The 20794-nt window shown below is 38.4% G+C and overlaps 1 protein-coding gene across 1 annotated transcript in view; it reads right to left on the reverse strand.

The window, feature by feature from the left end:
- The window catches only part of apoba (apolipoprotein Ba), a 66730-nt gene extending 47639 nt beyond the window's left edge, over window positions 1–19091 (reverse strand). Inside the window, exons 1-12 of the mRNA XM_043676695.1 lie at window positions 18964–19091; window positions 18287–18319; window positions 16676–16791; window positions 15524–15669; window positions 14056–14212; window positions 13347–13502; window positions 13110–13231; window positions 12043–12128; window positions 6688–6913; window positions 3802–4029; window positions 2074–2191; window positions 1834–1980 (exon numbers count right to left, since the gene is read on the reverse strand). Coding sequence (XP_043532630.1) covers window positions 1834–1980; window positions 2074–2191; window positions 3802–4029; window positions 6688–6913; window positions 12043–12128; window positions 13110–13231; window positions 13347–13502; window positions 14056–14212; window positions 15524–15669; window positions 16676–16791; window positions 18287–18319; window positions 18964–19021 — 1593 coding nt within the window. The 5' untranslated portion in view covers window positions 19022–19091. The remainder of the gene's footprint in view (window positions 1–1833; window positions 1981–2073; window positions 2192–3801; window positions 4030–6687; window positions 6914–12042; window positions 12129–13109; window positions 13232–13346; window positions 13503–14055; window positions 14213–15523; window positions 15670–16675; window positions 16792–18286; window positions 18320–18963) is intronic.
- Window positions 19092–20794: the final 1703 nt, after the last annotated feature.

Here is a 20794-nt window from a genome sequence, read left to right on the forward strand (position 1 = left end):
GTTTTCTTCCAAAAACTGGGGATGGCTTCATGGTCGTCATTAGATTTGCAATTCCAGGTACTTATTGAATTCAAATTCCACCAATTCTGTGGCAGGATCGAAACCCGGGTCCCCAGAACGTGAGCTGAATTTCTGGATTAATAGTCTGGTGCTAGTACCACTAAGCCTTTGCCTCCCCCTTAATCAACGTTTTTAATACTCAAAGTTAGGGATCAGTAATCAAGATGCTGTCCAGTTCCATTAACTATCTAGTAGGCTGAATGGTCAAAACCCACAATGTATATTGATTTTAATTGAATAAATGATTGGTGTCAGAAAAGCCAGGCCAAAGACCCACCTGTTCCAGAGGGATGTAATAACATCTCTGAACTAGTTGTTTAGAAAATATTTTAAAGACATTTCCCCAGGTTTGAGTACCACTGCCATGTAAGATGTCCAAACACACTGATTAAGAAAACTTTAAAGAGATTTACGTCCCACTGTCTAGTCACAATTAAAAGATTGTCACTTGGGAAAGGTACAAGAAATTAACCAAAACCCTTCAAACCATGACCTGGATTTTTTTTAGAGCTATACCAGCTATACTGACATTATTTTGTCAGAAGTTAAGTCCTCATTGTCTTGCATTGATTTTCAGATGAGGACAAAACAATAAAGTAAGAATATACTCTGTTTGCACCCAGAGACACAAATAATTAGAGTGTGAAACAAATACCTAGTCTTAAAAATTGAGGAAATGTCCAAATTTCCTATTTTTTACATCAATCTGCTGAATGTTTCCCTGACTGGGTTGAATCTTCAGAAAGTATCAAAACAGCAAGATCAATGTTGCACTGTTGCTAACTTGCAAATGTGACATTAAAACATAAATGTTAGCCAAACAATCAATGTCTTTAATTCCCTCGGATCTTGTGATGTGGAGACTAAATGTGACAGAGTGAAATAAAGCCTTGATTATACACGGCTGTGGTTTCTACGTCTGGTTAGGTATCTAGAGAAACGCAAAACCTTAGTCCTCTTTCGGAGACATCTATGCCCACAAGTAACTTTAAGACTAACAGGATTAGCCACCGATATATCCCCACTACTCTTCAGTAGCTATTTTTGTTATTCATTCATGGGATATGGGTCACTGGATAACCAACATTTGTTGATCATTCTTCATTGATTTAATGGCAGTTAGGAGTTAATCACATTGTTGAGGGACAGGAGTCACATGTTGGCCAGATCAAGTAAGGACAGCAGTTTGCTCCTGTAAAGGACATTAATGAACCAGGTGGGTTTTTCTGACAATTGGAAATTGTTTCATGCTCATCATTAGACTCTTAATTCCAGATTTTTATTGAGTTCAACTTTCAACATCTGCCATGGTTGGATTTGAACCCAGGTCCCCAGAAAATTGCCTGGATTTATGGATTAAAAGTCCAGCAATAATTCCATCAGATCATTGCCTCTCTAAATTACTGGTTTTGCAAAGAAGGGTAGGAAACTATAAGAGATGGATTCAGTCTCAAGTGCTAACCTATCTACTCCTGGAATGCCTGATGTCCACTCTTAAAGCAATCAGAAGTTCGAGGCCCATCAACTGCAATTAATAGATTTCAAATTTCAAAAAGGTATTGCAATGACATATTTTTGGAGAAGCTAGAGTCAGTTACTGCCATGTTCTCCAAATCACTTTTCTCTTTCTGTCTCTCATTCTGTCTTCAATCTCCAGGTTTTTCACGAATTGAAACCTATTTCATGATTGTTTCGTGGTAATAACCAGTTTCATCGGTTTCTGAATGAAAACAGCATACGTAGACATCCTCACACTATCAAGAATGACATTACCTCATCAGCCAAGTTCATTTTTCTGAAAGCTTGAACTGCAGCTTGTTGAATATTGGAGGAGATTTTAGCGTTGTTAGCACATCTTATAAGAGTTTGCTGAATTTCCGGATTTGCATTCTCCATTGCCTGTCCCATGTTTCCCAGTGCCTGCAGAATGGAAACACAAATTACAATTGGACCTGTATTCAATACATTTCTAATTGTAAAATAAATTAGATATCACAAGTTCTGTACTGTTACCTTTAGAGTCAGGTAAATTGTGTCTTCATCACCAGAGCAGTCACTTCCAAGTATGGACATCAGGTAATTCGCAACTGCCTTCAGTTCTGGTACTACAGACTGTGTTTCCTCATAAAATCTAACAGGATTGTTAAAGGATTATGAACTTGATGGCATCGATAAGCACATATCATGATATCAAAGTCTTTCAGTATTACTTTATAGCACAATATAACTGCTTCTATTATGAAATGTTTATAAAGGAATAAGTTATAATGTAATAATGCTGCACAATTAATTTGCCATTTTTATTATTGATTCCTTTTCAGTTATTAAAAAGTCTTTGCAATTAACAAAGATATAAAATAAGCAAAGGACTCTGGATTTTTTGGGGATACTAAAGGATTTGGGGAACAATGAGAGTAGTGTGAGAAACTAGAGATGAGTCAGAAGATCGGGGGATATACTGTTGACAAGTGGACCAGAACGAAAGGATCAAGTGGCCTAGTCCTTTTCCTATTTGTGTTTTCCAAATGTCCAGAAATTATTCATTAATATTTTGAATAGTGTAATTATATACTGTAAATATATATATTTTTGCATCATTCCACAATATATCCCCATACATTGTACAGATATTAACTTAAAATTTGCAGGCTTAGCTGAAATGAAGTTAAATGAAATGAGGAGAAAGCATTTGAAGCCTAGTGATGACTTACTAATTTAAAAGTTCACTAGGTTAAAGTGTTCCTGTGTTTTGCTGAAGGATTGTGCGCATGTTTACATCAATCACTGGAATTCAGCAATAATGGACTGTACTGTCACAGAAACTCTGAAAAAACTGAGGTTTTGCTTAAAACAGACAAACTGAATCAGATGGATCATGTAATTATTTATTAGCTGAGTTTGTGATTGCTGTAGAATTGTGCTATGTAAATACCATACGACTTACTGGAAGACAGAAAAGTGGCGAACAGCCAGAGCAAGCTAAAATTTTATGCCAAACTTCATTAAAATGAGAAATAAGCCTCTTTCCAAGGAGATACAGGCAAGTCCTAAAGGGTTAATTGATCAAATCATCATTGAAAACCTGATACATTTATGATGAATGCTAGTGGCCACAACTGATCTTTTGCTGGAGGCTGGATAGCGTCAAAATGTGGGTGCACTGCTTCTTTGTTTGGAAAGAATATGATAAAACCTTGCCTCGCAACAAAGCTAGCTGGCTGAGGAAGTTGTTTGATCAATGACTGGAAGTTCAGACAGAACAGACTGATCACCTGTCCTGGTCTGGTGTTAGGACACACCTATATAAAGGGTGTGAATGTAAGCATTGCACAGGTAAGGTTTTTGCAGTTTTTTTTTGTTGTGTACTTTGCTTAACTAAAGAAGTATTCTGATGTTAGCACTGCCTTCATTCATTGATATCCAGAGTAAGTTTGATAGATCAGGGAAGTAGGAATAAATAGTCTACAATAGCAAACTAATATTTCTGACATTTCAATTCTTATGCAAGGTCATTTGGACCCTCATGTTATTTATTTTACAATCTTCCTGAATATTGTACAACATAATCTGTCATACTCATCATTTGCATTAACTTACTAATACTAAAAAAGCTAAACATCAGCACATGTGAGTGCATACAAAATACATTATGTTATGTTTGGCTAAACAATTATTGTTTGAGAAGGAAAACCGAAGAGATGCATTATATATCACAGAGATTTTTGTTGGCTATTGACTTACTTCCTTACTACGTGGCTCAAGGCATAAAATGTACCCCGTGTTCGCCGGACCTTTGCCTGATTAAGGACATCACTTATCCTACTTTCAGATGGTGAAGCCATAAGTGCTATGGCATAGGTAACTGCATCTGCCACCAATGGAGGGACTGGTTCATTTTGTAGTAGTTTCAGAACTGCAGAAAAACACTCCGGAGTGCCACATTGCAGAAGTGCTTGGACAGTAACAGACCTGTTAAAGTAAAGTTTAGGTACAGTTACTCAGGGGATCGTTACATACCAAAGTTGGCAAGTAATGAAATAATAAACTTTGATTATTAAATTCTTAACTAGGCAGCAATTTGCCCTTTTAATCATCCATCTCAGGTTATCAGTGCTCATCATTATTATACTTTTAATTAATCAGTAATTTGTGACATCTGCAATTAAACAAAATACTCTCAGCTACTACCCAAGGTACCCGGCTTTTCTACAAGGTGCACTGTTGCAACCTTCACCAAAGGTGTCGGTTCTGAAATTCAATATATTCAAACCACATTTCCCCAGTACAGATGGCAGAAAGGTTAGAGCATTCAGGAGTCAGCACACTTTTAATACTGTGACAATGAAGTACCTGGTCCTGAAAAATTACTTTAATACTTTCAGAGAAAATTAATGTTTGAGATTTTATATGAACATTAAGATTGGCAGGTAATGAAATAATAAACTTTGATTATTAAATTCTGAACTAGGTAGCACTTTTAATACTGTGACAATAATAACCACTTCTGATAAATCTCTCTGGTCCTGAAAAATTAGTTTAATACTCTCAGATGAAAATTAATGTTTGAGATTTTATATGAAAATTAAGATTTTACCCTTTCTACCTGTCTGTTTCCTAATTATGTTTTTCATGTTTTTCTGTTCATTCCATTTTTAAAATTCACACCACACAAGAATGAAACAATTACCATTTCCAATGAGAGAATCTAACAATCTTCCCTTGACATTTATGGCATTACCATTGCTGAATCTCCAATGATTAATATCCTTGCAACTAGTGGTAACCAGCAATTGAACTGAATTAATCATAAAAATACTGTGACTACAACAGCAGGTCAGAGACTAGGAACTCTGTGGCAAGTAATTTACTTCCTAACTTTCTAATGGCTATCCACAATTTACAAGGCATAGGCCAGAAATGTGATGGAATGCTCACCACTTGCCTGGGTAAATACTGCTACAACAACACTCAAGAAGTTTGACACAATCCAGGACAAATCAGCATTCTTGATTGGCATCCCACCACCAACTTGAAAGTTCACACACTTCTTGTGGTAGGCCTAGTGTGTTCTGAGGGCAGGGTCAAAGTAAAATCCAAGCAGCAAGCTGCCGGGGGGAGAACAAGCACCCTCACAATCCATTGGCTGGGACCACAACTAGCAGCTCAGTTGACACTTTAAAGGTGAACCCTTGGGAAGAATTCATAGAGGGGATAGCTGAAGTAGCAGTGGTCACTAATATTCTATGGAACTCAGGGGAATGCTCCAATGAATCCAAGTCCCAGAAATATACATTAAAACTTACTTTTAATTACCACCCTGCCTGCACACCCAGCAATTTCTGTTCAAAGCAGTGCTATCTTATACAAAGTTTGGGGTGGAAAGTTCCCACTTTGATAGACCTACCATCTAATTCAGGTAGGTACTTCAGCAGGCCAGGAGGAGACAGGGCAAGATTACCAATGACCACAGTAAAGATATGAAAATGACACACTTCTGGATTGCTTCCTCCTTACAGTCATGGAGATGTACAGCACAGAAACAGACCCTTTAGTCCAACTCATCCATGCCAACCTGATATCTGAAATCAATCTAGTCCCATTCGCCAGCATTTGGTCCCTATCCGGGAGAAAGTGAGGACTGCAGATGTTGGAGATCAGAGCTGAAAAGTGTGTTGCTGGAAAAGTGCAGCAGGTCAGGCAGCATCCAAGGAGCAGGAGAATCGACGTTTCGGGCATAAGCCCTTCTTCAGGAATGAAGCCCTTCCTGAAGAAGGGCTTATGCCCAAAACGTCGATTCTCCTGCTCCTTGGATGCTGCCTGACCTGCTGCGCTTTTCCAGCAACACATTTTTCAGCTTTGGTCCCTATCCCTCTAACCCTTTCTATTCATGTACCCATTCAGGTGCCTTTTAAATGTTGTAATTGTATCAGCCTCCACCACTTCCTTTGGCAACTCATTCTGGACAAACTCCACCCTCTGCATGAAAACATTGCCCTTTGTTTCTGTAGTGCAAGTTGCTTTAAAATCTGTGCTAATACTGCCAACTCAGGCTGGAAGCCATGACACAAATAAATTATATTGAAAGGAAAACATCATCTGTCAGAATTAAGAAATGTTGATTATACTTTAATGGCCTAATTATTATATTTTTCTTTTATTCGTTCACAAGATGTGGGCATCTCTGGTCAAGCCGCATTTATTGCCTGTCCCTAATTGGATCTGGAATCATGTCGGGCAGACCAGGTAAGGATGGCAGTTTCCTTTCCAAAAGGACATTAGTGAATCAGATGGGTGTCAGCGGTGGATATATGGTCATCATTCGACACTTAATTACAAATTCTTTATTGAATTCAAATTCCACAATCTGCCATGGCAGATTTTACCCTAACTCCTTGGAAAATGAGCTGAGTTTCTGGGTTAGTAGTCTCGCAATAAATAGCACTGGACAATTACCTTCCCTGTAAACATATTAAAAGTTATAAATGGAAAGTTGGTGCTAATATATACCTTTCTGAGTGTGTAAAATTTTGGATTGTGTTAATGTCACCAAATAGTTGTTAGGACACATTGTTTTATATCTCTTCTACAAATAGGATTGTAGAACATATAACAAATTATCGTGATTACCTGGGCACTTCCATTTTGAAGAATTTAGGTAAAGCAGCCTCAAGTGCATCTTTCTCCAACTCCCTCAATTCAACAACAAATGTTTGGAACAGACTGGCTCTTTCTTCATCCTGACCACTCTCAGATAGACTGACCAGATTCTGTAAAGCCAATGTTGCAGAGTCTGCATTCTTTACCCTACTCTCAGTGTGCTCCAAAGCCAATTCTTTCCTGATTATCGATTCATCTACAAAAGATCAATTCAAAAAAAAGTTAGTGTCCATCCTGAAATAAATGTATTACCCATAATAACGCTATAGTTCAAAATGATCTATATTTCATATTCATAATTCAACATATTCTTGTCATTTAATCTGTGGTGGACATTAGACGGGGAATTGAACTGGAAATGGATTTTGGGAGGTGCAAAATGAAGCAATGAAGTCCACCGAATGTCACAAGTATCAGAAACAGACTTAAATGAGCTTCATAGAACCATTGGCCGTATGTATCACTTGGCAGTTTAAGGCCAGTAATTCAGTCAGATTATGGTTGATTTTCTACCTTAGCTTGGTTTTCCTGTAATATCCCAAAGTATCAAAAACTCCATCAAATTCAGCCATGAAGATTCACTAAATGTCTGAGCATCCACAATTTTCTGTGGTAGAGATTTTTGAAGATTCACAATCATTTGGATGAATAAAGTTGTCCTGATATCAGTTGGAACTAACCCTTATTCTAAGATTATGACGCTTCGTTCTAGACTCTCCACCAGAGGAAATACCTGCCCAGCATTTACCTTGTCCATTCCTGTAAGAATTATGTGCGTTTTAATTAAATCACCTAAATTCGAGGTAACAAGGCCTTGTTGACTCAATCCTACTGATAGGAGCCACCTCCTCATCCCAAGAAATCTGTTACGTGATCCTTAGCTGCATTTCCTATAAGACAAGGCTTCTTAAATGGCAGGTCATGACCCCAGGATTTGGTTTTGTAATCACCAATGCAGCAATGGCAATTGTGCAGCCTACTCTGATTTCAGAGGCCCTTTAGAACCTTGTGTTTTGTTTTATTGGTAGGTGCGACCTAATGGATTGCTCCCAGAATCACCGGGCAGTCACAACAACCTTTGGAACACCTGCTCACAAATGCAATGAATAGTATCTATTTCCCTGACTGTACCATCTTACATCATTGCTTTCTGCTTTCTGCACTTGAATGGCTTCCCACACCATGTCGTCATATTATTTAGCTCACCCACCCTTCAGACTTTAACCTCACCCATGCTGACAGTGTGAACATTGAAATTGTTGTGTCAGGACGAAGGTTGAAGTGCTTCCACAATCCAAAGTGACTTACAGTCACACCCTCCTGCCTGTGACCATTAACCAAACTGATACTAGCAATAAAAAAAAGGAATGAGTGGAGAAACTGGCCGTATCTGTAAAGAGAGACACTGAGCTAACCTTTCGAATTCAATGCTGCATCTGTTTGCTTTTATTTCAGATTTCCAATATCTGCGGTAGTTTAGTCTCATTTGGAGCCATTATCAAACCTGAGTGTATGTCTGTTTCCTGGGCCAAACTGCCCATGTCTCACACCATTCCTTGATAAGATACAATGTCTGTGCCTCAGACACTTGGATTCCAGCTAACAAATCTTTGAGTGGGCATTCCTCAAGATGCAAATTACACAAACAATTACCCAGGATCATAACACTTTCGTCAAACTCCCAAATGCTTCAGTTACATACAGCACCTCTACTGCCATCTCTATGTAACCTTGTTTGTTTATTGGACAAATTAAGTTCATGTATTTAATCAACTTAGTTTATTTTACTTTGAACTCCTTGTTACCCAGCTCAACACTTAGATAATTGGAAATGAGAGGTTATCAGCTCTGGGGAGGTCTCAACTAATTGTAAGTTTTTTGAAGGAAGTGTTGAAGAGACACCGTGACCATTTTGTGAGTTAGAGGAAGAGAATTCCAGGTCAGGGGAGGGCAAACATTTTTAGGGAATCTGGAGAAACACTTCTGCATGGTCAGAACACATGAAGGAAAAGATATGTCCTCTCGTAGAATGCTTCCTTTTCTTTGCTGCCAGGTTTTACTAATGATGGGATAAATCTGACAACAATGATTAGATCTCCATCACATAGTCCGCTTTCAAGTGAAATTACAGAGTGGAAGGTTGGATGGAATGCATTTTAATGAATAAAAAACACTTCTCTCGCACCTTCCATGACAACTGGATATATCTAAGCAATTTAAAGCAAATTAATATAGAGTTGTAGTTACTGTTACAGGATACATAGCAGTCCTTCAAAACCCCACAAACACAAAGTGATAATGACCAGATAATCTCTGTTTTTGATATTGACTCAGAGATAAATACAGCCAGCACTATAGGGAAATACCATTGCTTCTTGATTTTTTTTTATATCGACCCACATAGGCACATAAAACATGCACAGTGCTAGGGTCCTGGTTCAATCCCAGCCTCGGGTGTCTGTCTGTACGGAGTTTGCACATTCTCCCCATATCTGCGTGGGTTTCCTCCCACAATCCAAAGATGTGCAAGTCAGGTGAACTGGCCATGTTAAATTGCCCAGTGTTAGCTGCATTAGTCAGAGGTAAATATAGAGTAGGGAAATGTGTCTGGGTTGCTTAGTCTTCAGAGAGTCGGTGTGGACTTGCTGGGCTGAAGGGCCTGTTTCCAGAATGTAGGGAATCTAATCTTAGTGGCTCATTCAAAAGACTGTGCTGGATCTTAGCAGTGATGTTAATGTTCAATGCCAGGCACATTATTTGCATCTTAATTATATGATTCAGACTGTTGGTTATTGATCAGATATTTCCTACTTAGCACCGGTGGCAAAAATTAAAATGATACTTAACCAGAAAACAAATGTTAATGCAATTTTCATTCACATTAACAATTCTACTGGTTGGGGACAGTTTCTTTTTGTTGAGCAGGGTACACCGGTGATTTTCGTGTTTGGGTTTTGTTTATATCTTATGCACAGGGAAAGTTGCTGCAGTTTGTCAGTTCTGGTCCAGCCAATATTGGCCAGCTGTTATTCGCAGATAGGACATGGTGAGAGAGTTAGAGAGATGTACAGTGTGAAAACAGACCTTTCATTCCAACTTTTCCATGCTGACCAGATACCCTGACTTAATCTAATCCCATTTGCCAAACCCTTCCTTTTCATATACCCATCCAGATGCCTTTTAAATGCTATAATTGTACCGGCCTCCATCACTTCCTCTGGCAGCTTATTCTATACATGTACCACCCTCTGCACAAAAACGTTTACTTTTAGGTCCCTTTTAAATCTTTCTCCTCTCACCCTAAACCTATGCCCTCTGGTTCTGGACTCCCCCACCCCAGGGAAAAGACTTTGTCTATTTACCCTATCCATGCCCCTCATGATTTTATAAATCTCTATTACGTCACCCCTCAGCCTCTGATGCTCCAGGGAAAACAGCCCCAGCCTGCTCAGCCTCTCCTGATGGCTCAAATCCTCCAACCATGGCAACATCCTTATAAATCTTTTCTAAACCTTCTCAAGTTTCACAACATCTTTCCGATAGGAAGAAACCAGAATTACACACAATATTGCAAAAATGGCCTAACCAAAGTCCTGTACAGATGCAACATGACCTCCCAACTCCTGTACTCCAAACTCTGACCAATAAAGGGAAGCATACCAAATGCCTTATTCACTATCCTATCTACCTGCGACTCTACTTTCAAGAAACTATGAACCTGCACTCCAAGGCCTAAGTTCACCTGTTCTTTTTTTCATAAGAATGAGAGTAGGCCATTTAACCCCTTGAGCCTGTTCCACTATTCAATAAGATAATGGCTGATCTGTGACCTTACTGCATCTGCCTGTCTTGGGACCACATCCTTGATACCCTTGCTTAATACAAAAATGTCTATCTCAGATTTAAATTTAACAAGTTAATTAGAATCAATCAGCATTTGATGAAGAGGATTCCAAACCTTCAGTCTTTGACTCTTTGTGTGTAGAAGTTCTTTCTAACATCTCTCCTGAATGGCCTGGTCCTAATTCTTAGACTATGCCCCTGGTTCTAGAATCATCCGCCAGTGGAAATAGTTTACCTTTATCTACCCTGTCTTTTCCCGTTAATATCCTGAAGACCTCTATTAGGTCAGCCCATAACCTTCTAAATTTTAGAGAATAAAGGCTTAATTTGTCAAATCGTTTGTCACAACTTAACTCCTGAAGTCCAGATATCAGCCCGGTAAACCTGTGATGCACTCCCTCCAGGGCTAAAACATCCTTCTTAAGGTGGGGTGCCCAAAGTACAGTAAGTAGGGTCTAACTAGGGTTTGGTATAACTGAAGCATAACATTTGCATCTCAATTCCAGCCCTTTATATATGAAACTCAGCATTCCATTCACCTGCTTGACTATTTTCTGTGTCTGTTTGTGGCATTTTAAAGAGCTAGGAACCTGAAAACCCAGATCTTATTGGACATCTACTGTATTTAACTTTGTGTCTTCTATACAAAATGCCATGTTCCCTCCTTTGTGGGTCACACACTTGCTTATTAAAATCCACCTACTACAGTGGATCACCTATCAACACCCATGTAACTTTAATGTTCCCCACCAGGCATATTGGCAACTCCCCATGCAACACGCTGTTGAGCTAAAAATGGTGTTGAACCCTTCAACATTCCTTTTTGAAAACAATAATGAAATTGCCATCCATTTCCTGGACTGCTGACCACTAAAACTAAGGCTCAACTGAAAAAGCATAACCATTAGGATTACAGGAGGATATCAGCAGTTTCTTGTGATTTTCACCCTAGTACCACCTCATGTAGGCCAGGAACTGAGATAAAAGAGAAATGAGAATAGCTTCCATCTAATCTTACCATGAATGGTACAGTCTGCACTCTATTAAAAATCTTACTTTCATATGAAACATATCAGCTGTGGTTGAATGGTGCTCGATGGGCTGAACGACCTTAAAATGCTCCTATGATCTTATGTCCTGAATATTGAGTGCTATGCTACATGATCTTCCATTCATTAAAGTTATGGAGAGAACTCATCAAATTTTCCAATATTAATTTTCATTGGGCTGGGAAGGTAAACAAAGAAAATTACTCCTGTCGTTTCTTTCATTATATAAAAAAGGTAAGTTTAAGCATATTCCAAATATGCTAACCTTGCAATCGGACAGTATATTCTGGACTTTAAAAGAAAAGTATAAAGCTAGAGATTGATTTCTTTCTCATTACCACGAGAAACAAGTTCAAGCTGTAAATCAGGAGAGAAGAAATTTAAACAAAACAAACTGTAAACAAAATCGAGGAAACTGTCAGGTAAATCTCACCTTTCGTAAAGTGTCTGTTATTAGTTGCCATTAAACTTTCTAGTTTAAGTGTTTGCTTTACGTATGACACAGCTCCGTACTGTTCTCTAACAAGAGAAAAATACATCTTTAATCAGATATACATCAAGCACTTTTCAATAGTTCAATTGATAAAAGGCAGCTTCAGGCTTCTGTCATCATAAAGTATCTTAGGTGCAAATATTAAATTGAAACTTAAGCAAAAATTTAACATGCTATTGGACATGAGGATTGCCTCCTTATTTTGATTTTAGTTCCTAAAAATGTTTTATATTACTCTGTGAACCTTCTGAAAGAAAGGTATTATGTTTGAAAACAAAAAATGCTAGAAATCACAGCAGGTCAGGCAGCATCCATTGAGAGAGAGGGCAAGTTAACGTTTCAAGTCTAGATAACTCTTCGACAGAGCTGGGGCTTTTTGAAATATATTAACCAATAGGTTGGTGGCAATACCAAAATGTAACTGGCACTCTGTAGTGGTCAAGAACTGGTGTAATTTGCTTCAAGCCCTGCTATTAAAAATTAAAGCAACAACAGTGATAAAATTGGCCTTAATTTCAGGAATTCAAAAGAAACAAGGGAGAGATTTTTCTGTGTGATCACTTCCACTTGGAAGGAGAAACCTGCCAATTCAACTCCCCACTCCCCACTCCCCACGCCCCACGCTCCACGCCCCACTCCTCACAAATTCTCAGTAACTGCTGTGAAGATGTAAATAAGTAATTGTCACAACAGCTGAAAAAACTTTAAACTTTAAGACGACATCTGACTGCTTTTCTCAGTAGAAACATTAAACCAGTTGGATTGGTGAAAAACTAGCTTTTACTGAACCAATTGAATGGTTGAGCAATGAATCAACATGCAAAACAAAAAAAATGTAAGGTATAGATTAATGCAGAGGATTCATATAAGGAACAATGATAAACCAAAAATAAACTAAAGAACATTATAACAGCTAAAACACAAATGGTTTATTTATCTTAAATTGCCATCAGTGAATGTATTGACCTGTGAATAAACGCTAGTGTTATTTAAGTGAAACAACTTACTCCTGTGTTAGAGGCGATAACATATGCTTTTCGTTGCAGGTAGCTTCTTTTATATGCTTCTTCGTATCAAGCGAATAGCTGCAAGATTGATAACTGCTCAACAAGTTCACCACAGGTACATGCTGTGTAAGGGATAAAAGGATAAAGAGGAATTGGCAAATAATTAAACTTAAATTTCTTATATTGGAACAAAAAGATATGGTAATGTTCGTATTGTAAGTACTTTTGTTTTCTTACCAGCCCTGTAATCAGTGCCAAAGGACTCCTGTGCTCTGCAATTGGTGTGAATCTATTACAAGCAGTAAGATCTCTTCCAGTTGTAATATGAGTAGCAACACTCCCTGCTCTGCTGTTCACTGTGACTTCACTTGTGCAATTTCCATAAACAGTAGGCTGAGTCACAAAACAAAATATAAATGTACATTTTTAATAAATATGTGTTTATTTTTAATTATGTCAAAACCAATGAAAATGCAAATGCCGAACACTCCCAAATAAGTCAGCAGTGTTCCAAGCATTCTTTTTCTATAACTCTGAGTCTTCCCTTAGCTTTACAGAAAGTTAACAAAACTAATCAAAGCTTTTGATTGAAAGCTTTTTCTCACTAGTTTGACAGAACTGTTTTGGAAATGATCTGATCTACTAATTTCCAAGCTGGAGAGATTATCTTCAAAGGAGTTTTAAAAACTGATTTAATTTTGAACATTTTCAAGGAATCAATTCATCGAAAAATATTTTGTTTCCTTAAATTTAAATGCCAAAATTGGCCAGTTTCAGTCCCAGATGGAACAAGTTGTAGATTTGCTGTGCTTAATATTGCAGATTTGGCCAAATAATTTTATTGCAAAAACTGCTGCAGAAATGACTATTAAAAGCTAAGCATCTATTTAGAATTTATATTAAATCCATTTGGGCTGTGAAAATTAATTAGAAAAAGAAAACTTACTGTGTTAAATGTCTGTACATCTTCATCAGATTCCACTGGCACCAGAAGAGTAGAAATGATTCCTCTCTTGATGTTGAGAATGTTGGTTGGTTCACTTTTATTTGGGTAGAGGTTGACATCCATATGCCCATGTACTGTTGTGAATTTCAGCTCATACCTATGGAAGAAAATATCTTACAGAACTTTCAAGCAAATCACTTCAACCATAATGGTGTTAATGTTAGCTCATCAAATGTGGGCTGTTTAATTTATTTTTCATTTCTATTTCATCATCATTTCCCACATGTCAAAATTATTACTGATAAGGAGAATTATTTGAACCATTTTATGGTTCTATATATCCAGAAAAATTATTTAAGCATTCAATGGTATCTCACGCTATTGTAGGATTTTAAAGTTCCTTTGGGGAAGTCTCAGTATAAATGGCTTAGAGTAAAGTGAGGCTGTGACTACTTAATGTGAAAACTGTGCAGATCTACAATTAACTTTGAGGAGCAAAATGCCACAATGCATATAAACATAAGTACCAATGGATGCTAAAAAATATATATCTGAAATTGGGCTGGACAACTACAAAAGCAAGCATTAGATTCTTACATATAGGACTGAGAGTTTAATACCTATTTACAACTTCTGCTTTGAAATTAGACATTGCAAAGTTGAGTAGGAGCCCGGCTTATTCTGATCCTTTTTGCTGCAGTTTTTCAGCAGCTATGAACCCCACATATTAACAGATTATAATTAATTGATGAGAAAATGCCTTCTACTAATGCAGTCCTATTCATCAAATTATTTTGTAAGATAAGTGACACCCACAGGGAGTAATATACAAAGAAAATAGCTTATGCAGGGACACCTCATTCTACAAAATCTAATTTATTTTAAACAGCTAAAATTAGAGAAGAGGGATGTCTTATGAGTAAATTATGTATACAGTTGCCTGTATCACAAGCAATCATTTATTTCACGCGATCTTACAAATTGTGTGACTAACATTCTCTTGTTGTGGAGATGCTGGTGATGGACTGGAGTGAACAAGTCAAAAATCAGATAAACTGGGTTATAGTCCATCAGGTTTATTTGAAAACATTAGCTTTCAGAGCACTGCTCTTTCATCAGGTGTTAGTGAGAGTGAAAGACCTTTTCCTTATAAATTCTGAGTTTGAAGTCTTCCACTCTCACTAGCACCTGATGGAGAAGCAGCACTTCGAAAGCTAGCGCATTCAAATAAACCCGTAGGTCTGCAGTGTACTGCAGTTTTTAGCTTTCTCTTGTGTGTGTGCCTGGCACGATTTCAGGGGCTGTATTCTGAAATCCCCCTAACCTCAACCCCACCTAAGCCCTGTTCCCAGAATGCTGTTTACTCCACTTTACTAGGGTTTCTGGGATTGTTTTAACACAATAGCAGACGTCAGGAGGAGTGCCACAAAAATTAGCATTTTAAGATTCATACTTGGACATTGCTTACTTGGACATTGCTTGCTGAAACTCTTCAGAGTTCCTGGAAAGCTCAAAGACAGGTTTGCCATCAGGATTGATGCTTTGCACTTCCCTCAGGTTGCATGCATTTACCCGCAAGGTGTAAGCACAGTACTGAGGAACCTCAAGTTCCACCTGTGGGAAAGCAACCAAGTTAAACACATTGTTGTAACTTTCTTTTCAATTGCAGTTTATTTTCCTAATCGAATACAGAAACTAGAGACACACTTGCCACCTTAAAAAATGATTCTATATTGATTTTTACTTTTTAAAATGTATTGAAATAGTATTTTCCTATTATTTTATCATGTGCAGTCAGGGAGTGAGGAAATGATAGGTTGTACAATCCTAAAATACGTAAATAAACACCAAGAAAAAAGGTATCAATTTGACTTCAGGATTTCAAAATGTTATTTTAGTGGGAGTTTATGAGCTCTGACATTGACAGTATAAGCAACTAAAATAGCCAAGAAGTTAAGAAATACAATGTAGAAGTTCGTTATCTAACTTGTGTAAAAATATTTTTAAAACAATAACTATAACAGTAACTTTGTTGTGATTTGGAGGTGCCGGTGTTGGCCTGGGATGAACAAAGTTAAACATCACACAACACTAGGTTACAGTCCAACAAGTTTATTTGGAAGCACTAGCTTTCGAAGCACTGCTTCTTCGTCAGGTGGTCATGCAGCAGAATTCACAACCACCTGATGAAGAAGCAGTGCCTCAGAAACTAGTGTTTCTAAATAAACCCGTTGGACTAATATCTGGTGTTGTGTGATTTTTAACTTTATTGTGTAAGTTTTAAGGAATCAACATTTACAAACTTACTTCATTTACTGGCTGATAATCAGAAACTTGTAAAATACATTACTTTAAATCCATTTGAAAAATCGAGGATACTTTTTGCATTCAGGGTGACGCATATCAATGTGCTAGATCCATCTGAACAACTTAAGAATGTTGAAGTCACCCCAAATTAAATTGGTGAGACATATACTATGCTAATTGATCCCTGTAATCCTTACAGTCTGCTAGACATTTGAAAATGTGTATAGTGATTTGTGAGCCATTCAGATATCTCTCGGGGAAATCAGGGTTGAAGTATTGAGTTCTTGTATATTGAAAGCAACCTTTAACTTACTTTGCAAGATATTCGGACACCAGAGCGTGAATATTCAGTCCCAACTATTCCATTGGAGGTTTCAGCTTCATAGTTGTAAAAATACGTCTTAAGATTTTTGAAGCGGGTTTTCTGCTCTGTAATTGGGTAAAATAAATACACGTTGTAATTATTAAGTCAGATAATTTGTTTAGTAGAAGGCCTGGCTGTGAGTGACTGGCGTTTGGGGTGACAAGATGGCTCAGTGGTTAGCACTGCTGCCTTACATTTGCGGGGACCCTGGTTCAATCCCATCCTCAGGTGACTGTCTGTGGAGTTTGTACATTATCCCTGTGATTGTGTGGGTTTCCTCCCACAGTCTAAAGATGTGCAGGTTAGCTGGATGGGCCTCACTAAACTTTCCACAGTGTCTAAGGATGTGGAGGCTAGGTGGGTTAAGTAAAATACAGTATTATAATGTTAATCTTGCTTTGTGCACGGCATGTACAACATAACCTTGTACGTGTTGCTCCTTGTTTGCTATGATCTGCCTGCACTGCTCACAAAACAAAACTTTTCACTGTACTTAGGTTCATGTATTGTACTTAGGCGGCACGGTGGCACAGTGGTTAGCACTGCTGCTTCACAGCGCCAGAGACCCGGGTTCAGTTCCCGCCTCAGGCGACTGACTGTGTGGAGTTTGCACGTTCTCCCCGTGTCTGCGTGGGTTTCCTCCGGGTGCTCCGGTTTCCTCCCACAGTCCAAAGATGTGCAGGGTCAGGTGAATTGGCCATACTAAAAAATTGCCCGTAGTGTTAGGTAAGGGGTAAATGTAGGGGTATGGGGTGGGTTGCGCTTCGGCGGGTCGGTGTGGACTTGTTGGGCCGAAGGGCCTGTTTCCACACTGTAATCTAATCTAATCTAAAAAAAAAATACAGGAATAGGGTAAGGGGTTGGATGCAATGCTCTTCGGAGGGTCGGTGCAGACTTGATGGGACAAATGGTCTCTTTGTGCACTTTAGGGAGTCCAAAGTAAAGGGATCAAGGGAGAAACCACGATGATTAGAAACATTTCAGCCATGATCGAATGGTGGAGCAGACTCGATGAGCTGAATGGTCTTACGCTGCTCCTTTATCTTAGGGGCCTAATGTTTGCATCACGAGGTTGACCATCAATCGGATCCAGATACGAATTGACAGACTGCAGTGTCTTCTCAGTATTTCCTTGGAAGGTGCACCATTCCGGTTGCCCAACAGATGGTGCTGTTCCACCAACCCAGAGCAGAGTGGTCTTTCAGCTGTTTAACAGGGAATGCCATACTTGCACAACAAAATTCTTGACAGAAATGCATTCGTCTTATACATCTTTAAGGCTGGCAGCCACCAGGAGTTAGGGAGGCTGTGTATCCCCACTTTTTTTGCGTGTGTGGTATGGGAATGTGTTCCAAATCCCCAGCTCCAAATTACAGAACTGCTCCCATAACTCTCAGAGCAGATTTGTGTCTCAAAATGTTCAGTATTTAGTTCGATGTAATTCAGGAAATTTCGTTGTCTGCATTAATAACGACGTATTTTTGATCTACTCTGCTGTGTAGAAAGTGCTCTCAGACACTGAAAAATTGAGACTAGTACGGTTAACACAATGCTACTTACTTGAACACGTTCTTCTGTCTTCAGATTTTCCTTCTGAAAAGTGAAGAAATATTTATGGATGGGGATTTATAAATGTTTTTATGTATATAAATTATAGACTTATAGATGTAGTATTCCAAAAACTACCAAAAATCTCTACTGCAATTCTTGATGCAAACATTTTCAGCAAATTGAGATTCGTTTTCTTCTGTTACTCCATTAATTAAATCGCGTTAATCAAACAACATGAAACTACTGCAGTTTCTGTCTCACGCCGTTCCAAAAATCAGACAAATATTTATGAAGTTCAGGGGTAGAAATAAGGTAACCTCGTTTTCAATATGGTTCGAACAATTTGGGAGCTAAAAAGTTGGATAGAATTGAATATTGTTTTCAAAATCAAGCATTTTTTAATTTAACATTTTAGCCTCTGGATTGTAGGTAAAGGTTTTGTATTTATTAAAAAGATTACTTTCGTTCAATTAATTTGGAAACTCATTTTAATTCTTTATATTCGAAAGATGATCGTATTGCATATAACTCACTAAAGACATTAATGTAGGTTACAATTTAAATGAACGATGAATTCATAATTGCAAATAAAACATCCCAAGTAAAACATGGTACTGAATACGTTATATTTTGCAGCACATTTAATGGCTCATAATGTGCGAGAATAAATGTTAATGAAAACTTACGTGTTAAAACCACACACCCGAACAGCAGCAGAAAACAGAGCTTCATGATGAAGCTCATGTTGAGCTGATGGATAATCTCCCCCTGCTGAAGTGACTGTTCCTGGCGCAGTATTTATATAGTCTCTGCAGCTGAGCCAATCTGTTTATGAAGTTCACTGCAGTTACAAAAGGTATCAGAGAGTCCAAAGGTTACCCTAGGTTTTTTTTTGAGGCAGTTGGGACAAAGGGAGCTAAACTTTCTTTCATACTAACTTCAGAATTTCTGTCCTTTTCTGTCCTTGCTCAACCTTTTCTAAGTATATTTAAACCACAATTTCAGGAAGAACTCAGCACCATTGCTAATAGACAGGTAACGTGACATAAATGATCCACTCAAACTGTAAGTTAGTTCGAACTGGATTCACACAGACGGGCAAAGATGACATCGCTAAACTTAAGGTCGAAATGTAAGCGGTTCAGCAAGATAATTTTCACTTCAAATATGATGGGGTCTGTGAACATATTCTAATGAACATGGGCGGAGTTTGCAGAAGGGTTGGGTGGAGCTACATGTTCTCAGAGCACTTTTTGAAATCATTTTAGCAGCAAATCCTGACTTGCCAAGGTTTGATGAAATTATTTTCTACTGCGTGATTCCACACAGTTAAAAGGGAGAAAAAAAGGGATATGCCCTTACATGTGTCTTTCTGGATCTCAGGAGGTACCAAAACACGTCAGCCAAAATACTTGTGTAGTGCAGTTACTCTTTGTAATATTGGGAAAGGGGCATCCAATTTATACGTAGCAATCTCCAATAATGCACATTGTGATAATAACTAGATCATTTGTTTTTATGTCTGATGGTGAATGAAGATAACTACTGGCCAGCACGCCAGAGATGGATGTTTCTTCACAGTCATACCGTGGGATATCAGGTGGCCACCTGAATGGCAGAAAGGAGATAGAGGCATAGAGATGTACAGCATGGAAGCAGACTCCAACCCGTCCATGCTGACCAGATATACGAAATTAATCTAGTCCCATTTGCCAGCATTTGGCCCATATCCCTCTAAACCCTTCTCATTCATGTCTCCATCCAGATGCCTTTTAAATGTTGAAATTGTACCAGTCTTTACCACTTCCTCTGGCAGCTCATTCAATATATGCAACACCCTCTGCATGAAAAAGTTACCCCTTACATCCCTTTTAAATCTTTCTCCTCCCACCTTCAACCTGTGCTGTCTAGTTTTGGGCTTCCTATCCTGGGAGAAACGGCATTGGCTATTCACCCTTGCCATGCCCCTCATGATTTTATTCGCCTCCATAAGATCACCTCTCAGCCTCCAACACTCCAAGGAGACTAGCCCCAGCCTATTCAGCCTCTCCCTATTAGCTCAAAACCTCCAACCCTGGCAAAATGCTTTCTGAACCCTTTCAAGTTTCACAATATCTTTTTGATAGCAGGGAGACCAGAACTGAATGTAATATTCCATGGTTCAGCTGAAAGAGAGCACCCCCAGCAGAGCTACACTCCCATTGTGAGGCAGAAATGATACCCCATGCCTTCTGAATTAGTGATGGGAGTGCTGCAAATTGAGCTACAGTTAACACATACAATTATGTAACTGGAAAGTATTAGAGATCAGCATAAATATTTATGAACACAATGATTGTTTATTGTATGGAGTGGTATGTGTTTGTACAGAGCTGATGTTTCAGTCTTCCTCCAGTGTTTCACCTCTGTGACCTAATACTCTGGTACTGCTCTTTCCTGGTTCCTTTCCAGTCTAAGAATTATCTGCAACAGCTTTGCTTCCCATTATCTCAGTTTATCTCTAGAATCTGCCAATAA

The sequence above is a fragment of the Chiloscyllium plagiosum genome, chromosome 3, assembly GCF_004010195.1.
Source record: "Chiloscyllium plagiosum isolate BGI_BamShark_2017 chromosome 3, ASM401019v2, whole genome shotgun sequence".
NCBI classification, from domain to species: domain Eukaryota; kingdom Metazoa; phylum Chordata; class Chondrichthyes; order Orectolobiformes; family Hemiscylliidae; genus Chiloscyllium; species Chiloscyllium plagiosum.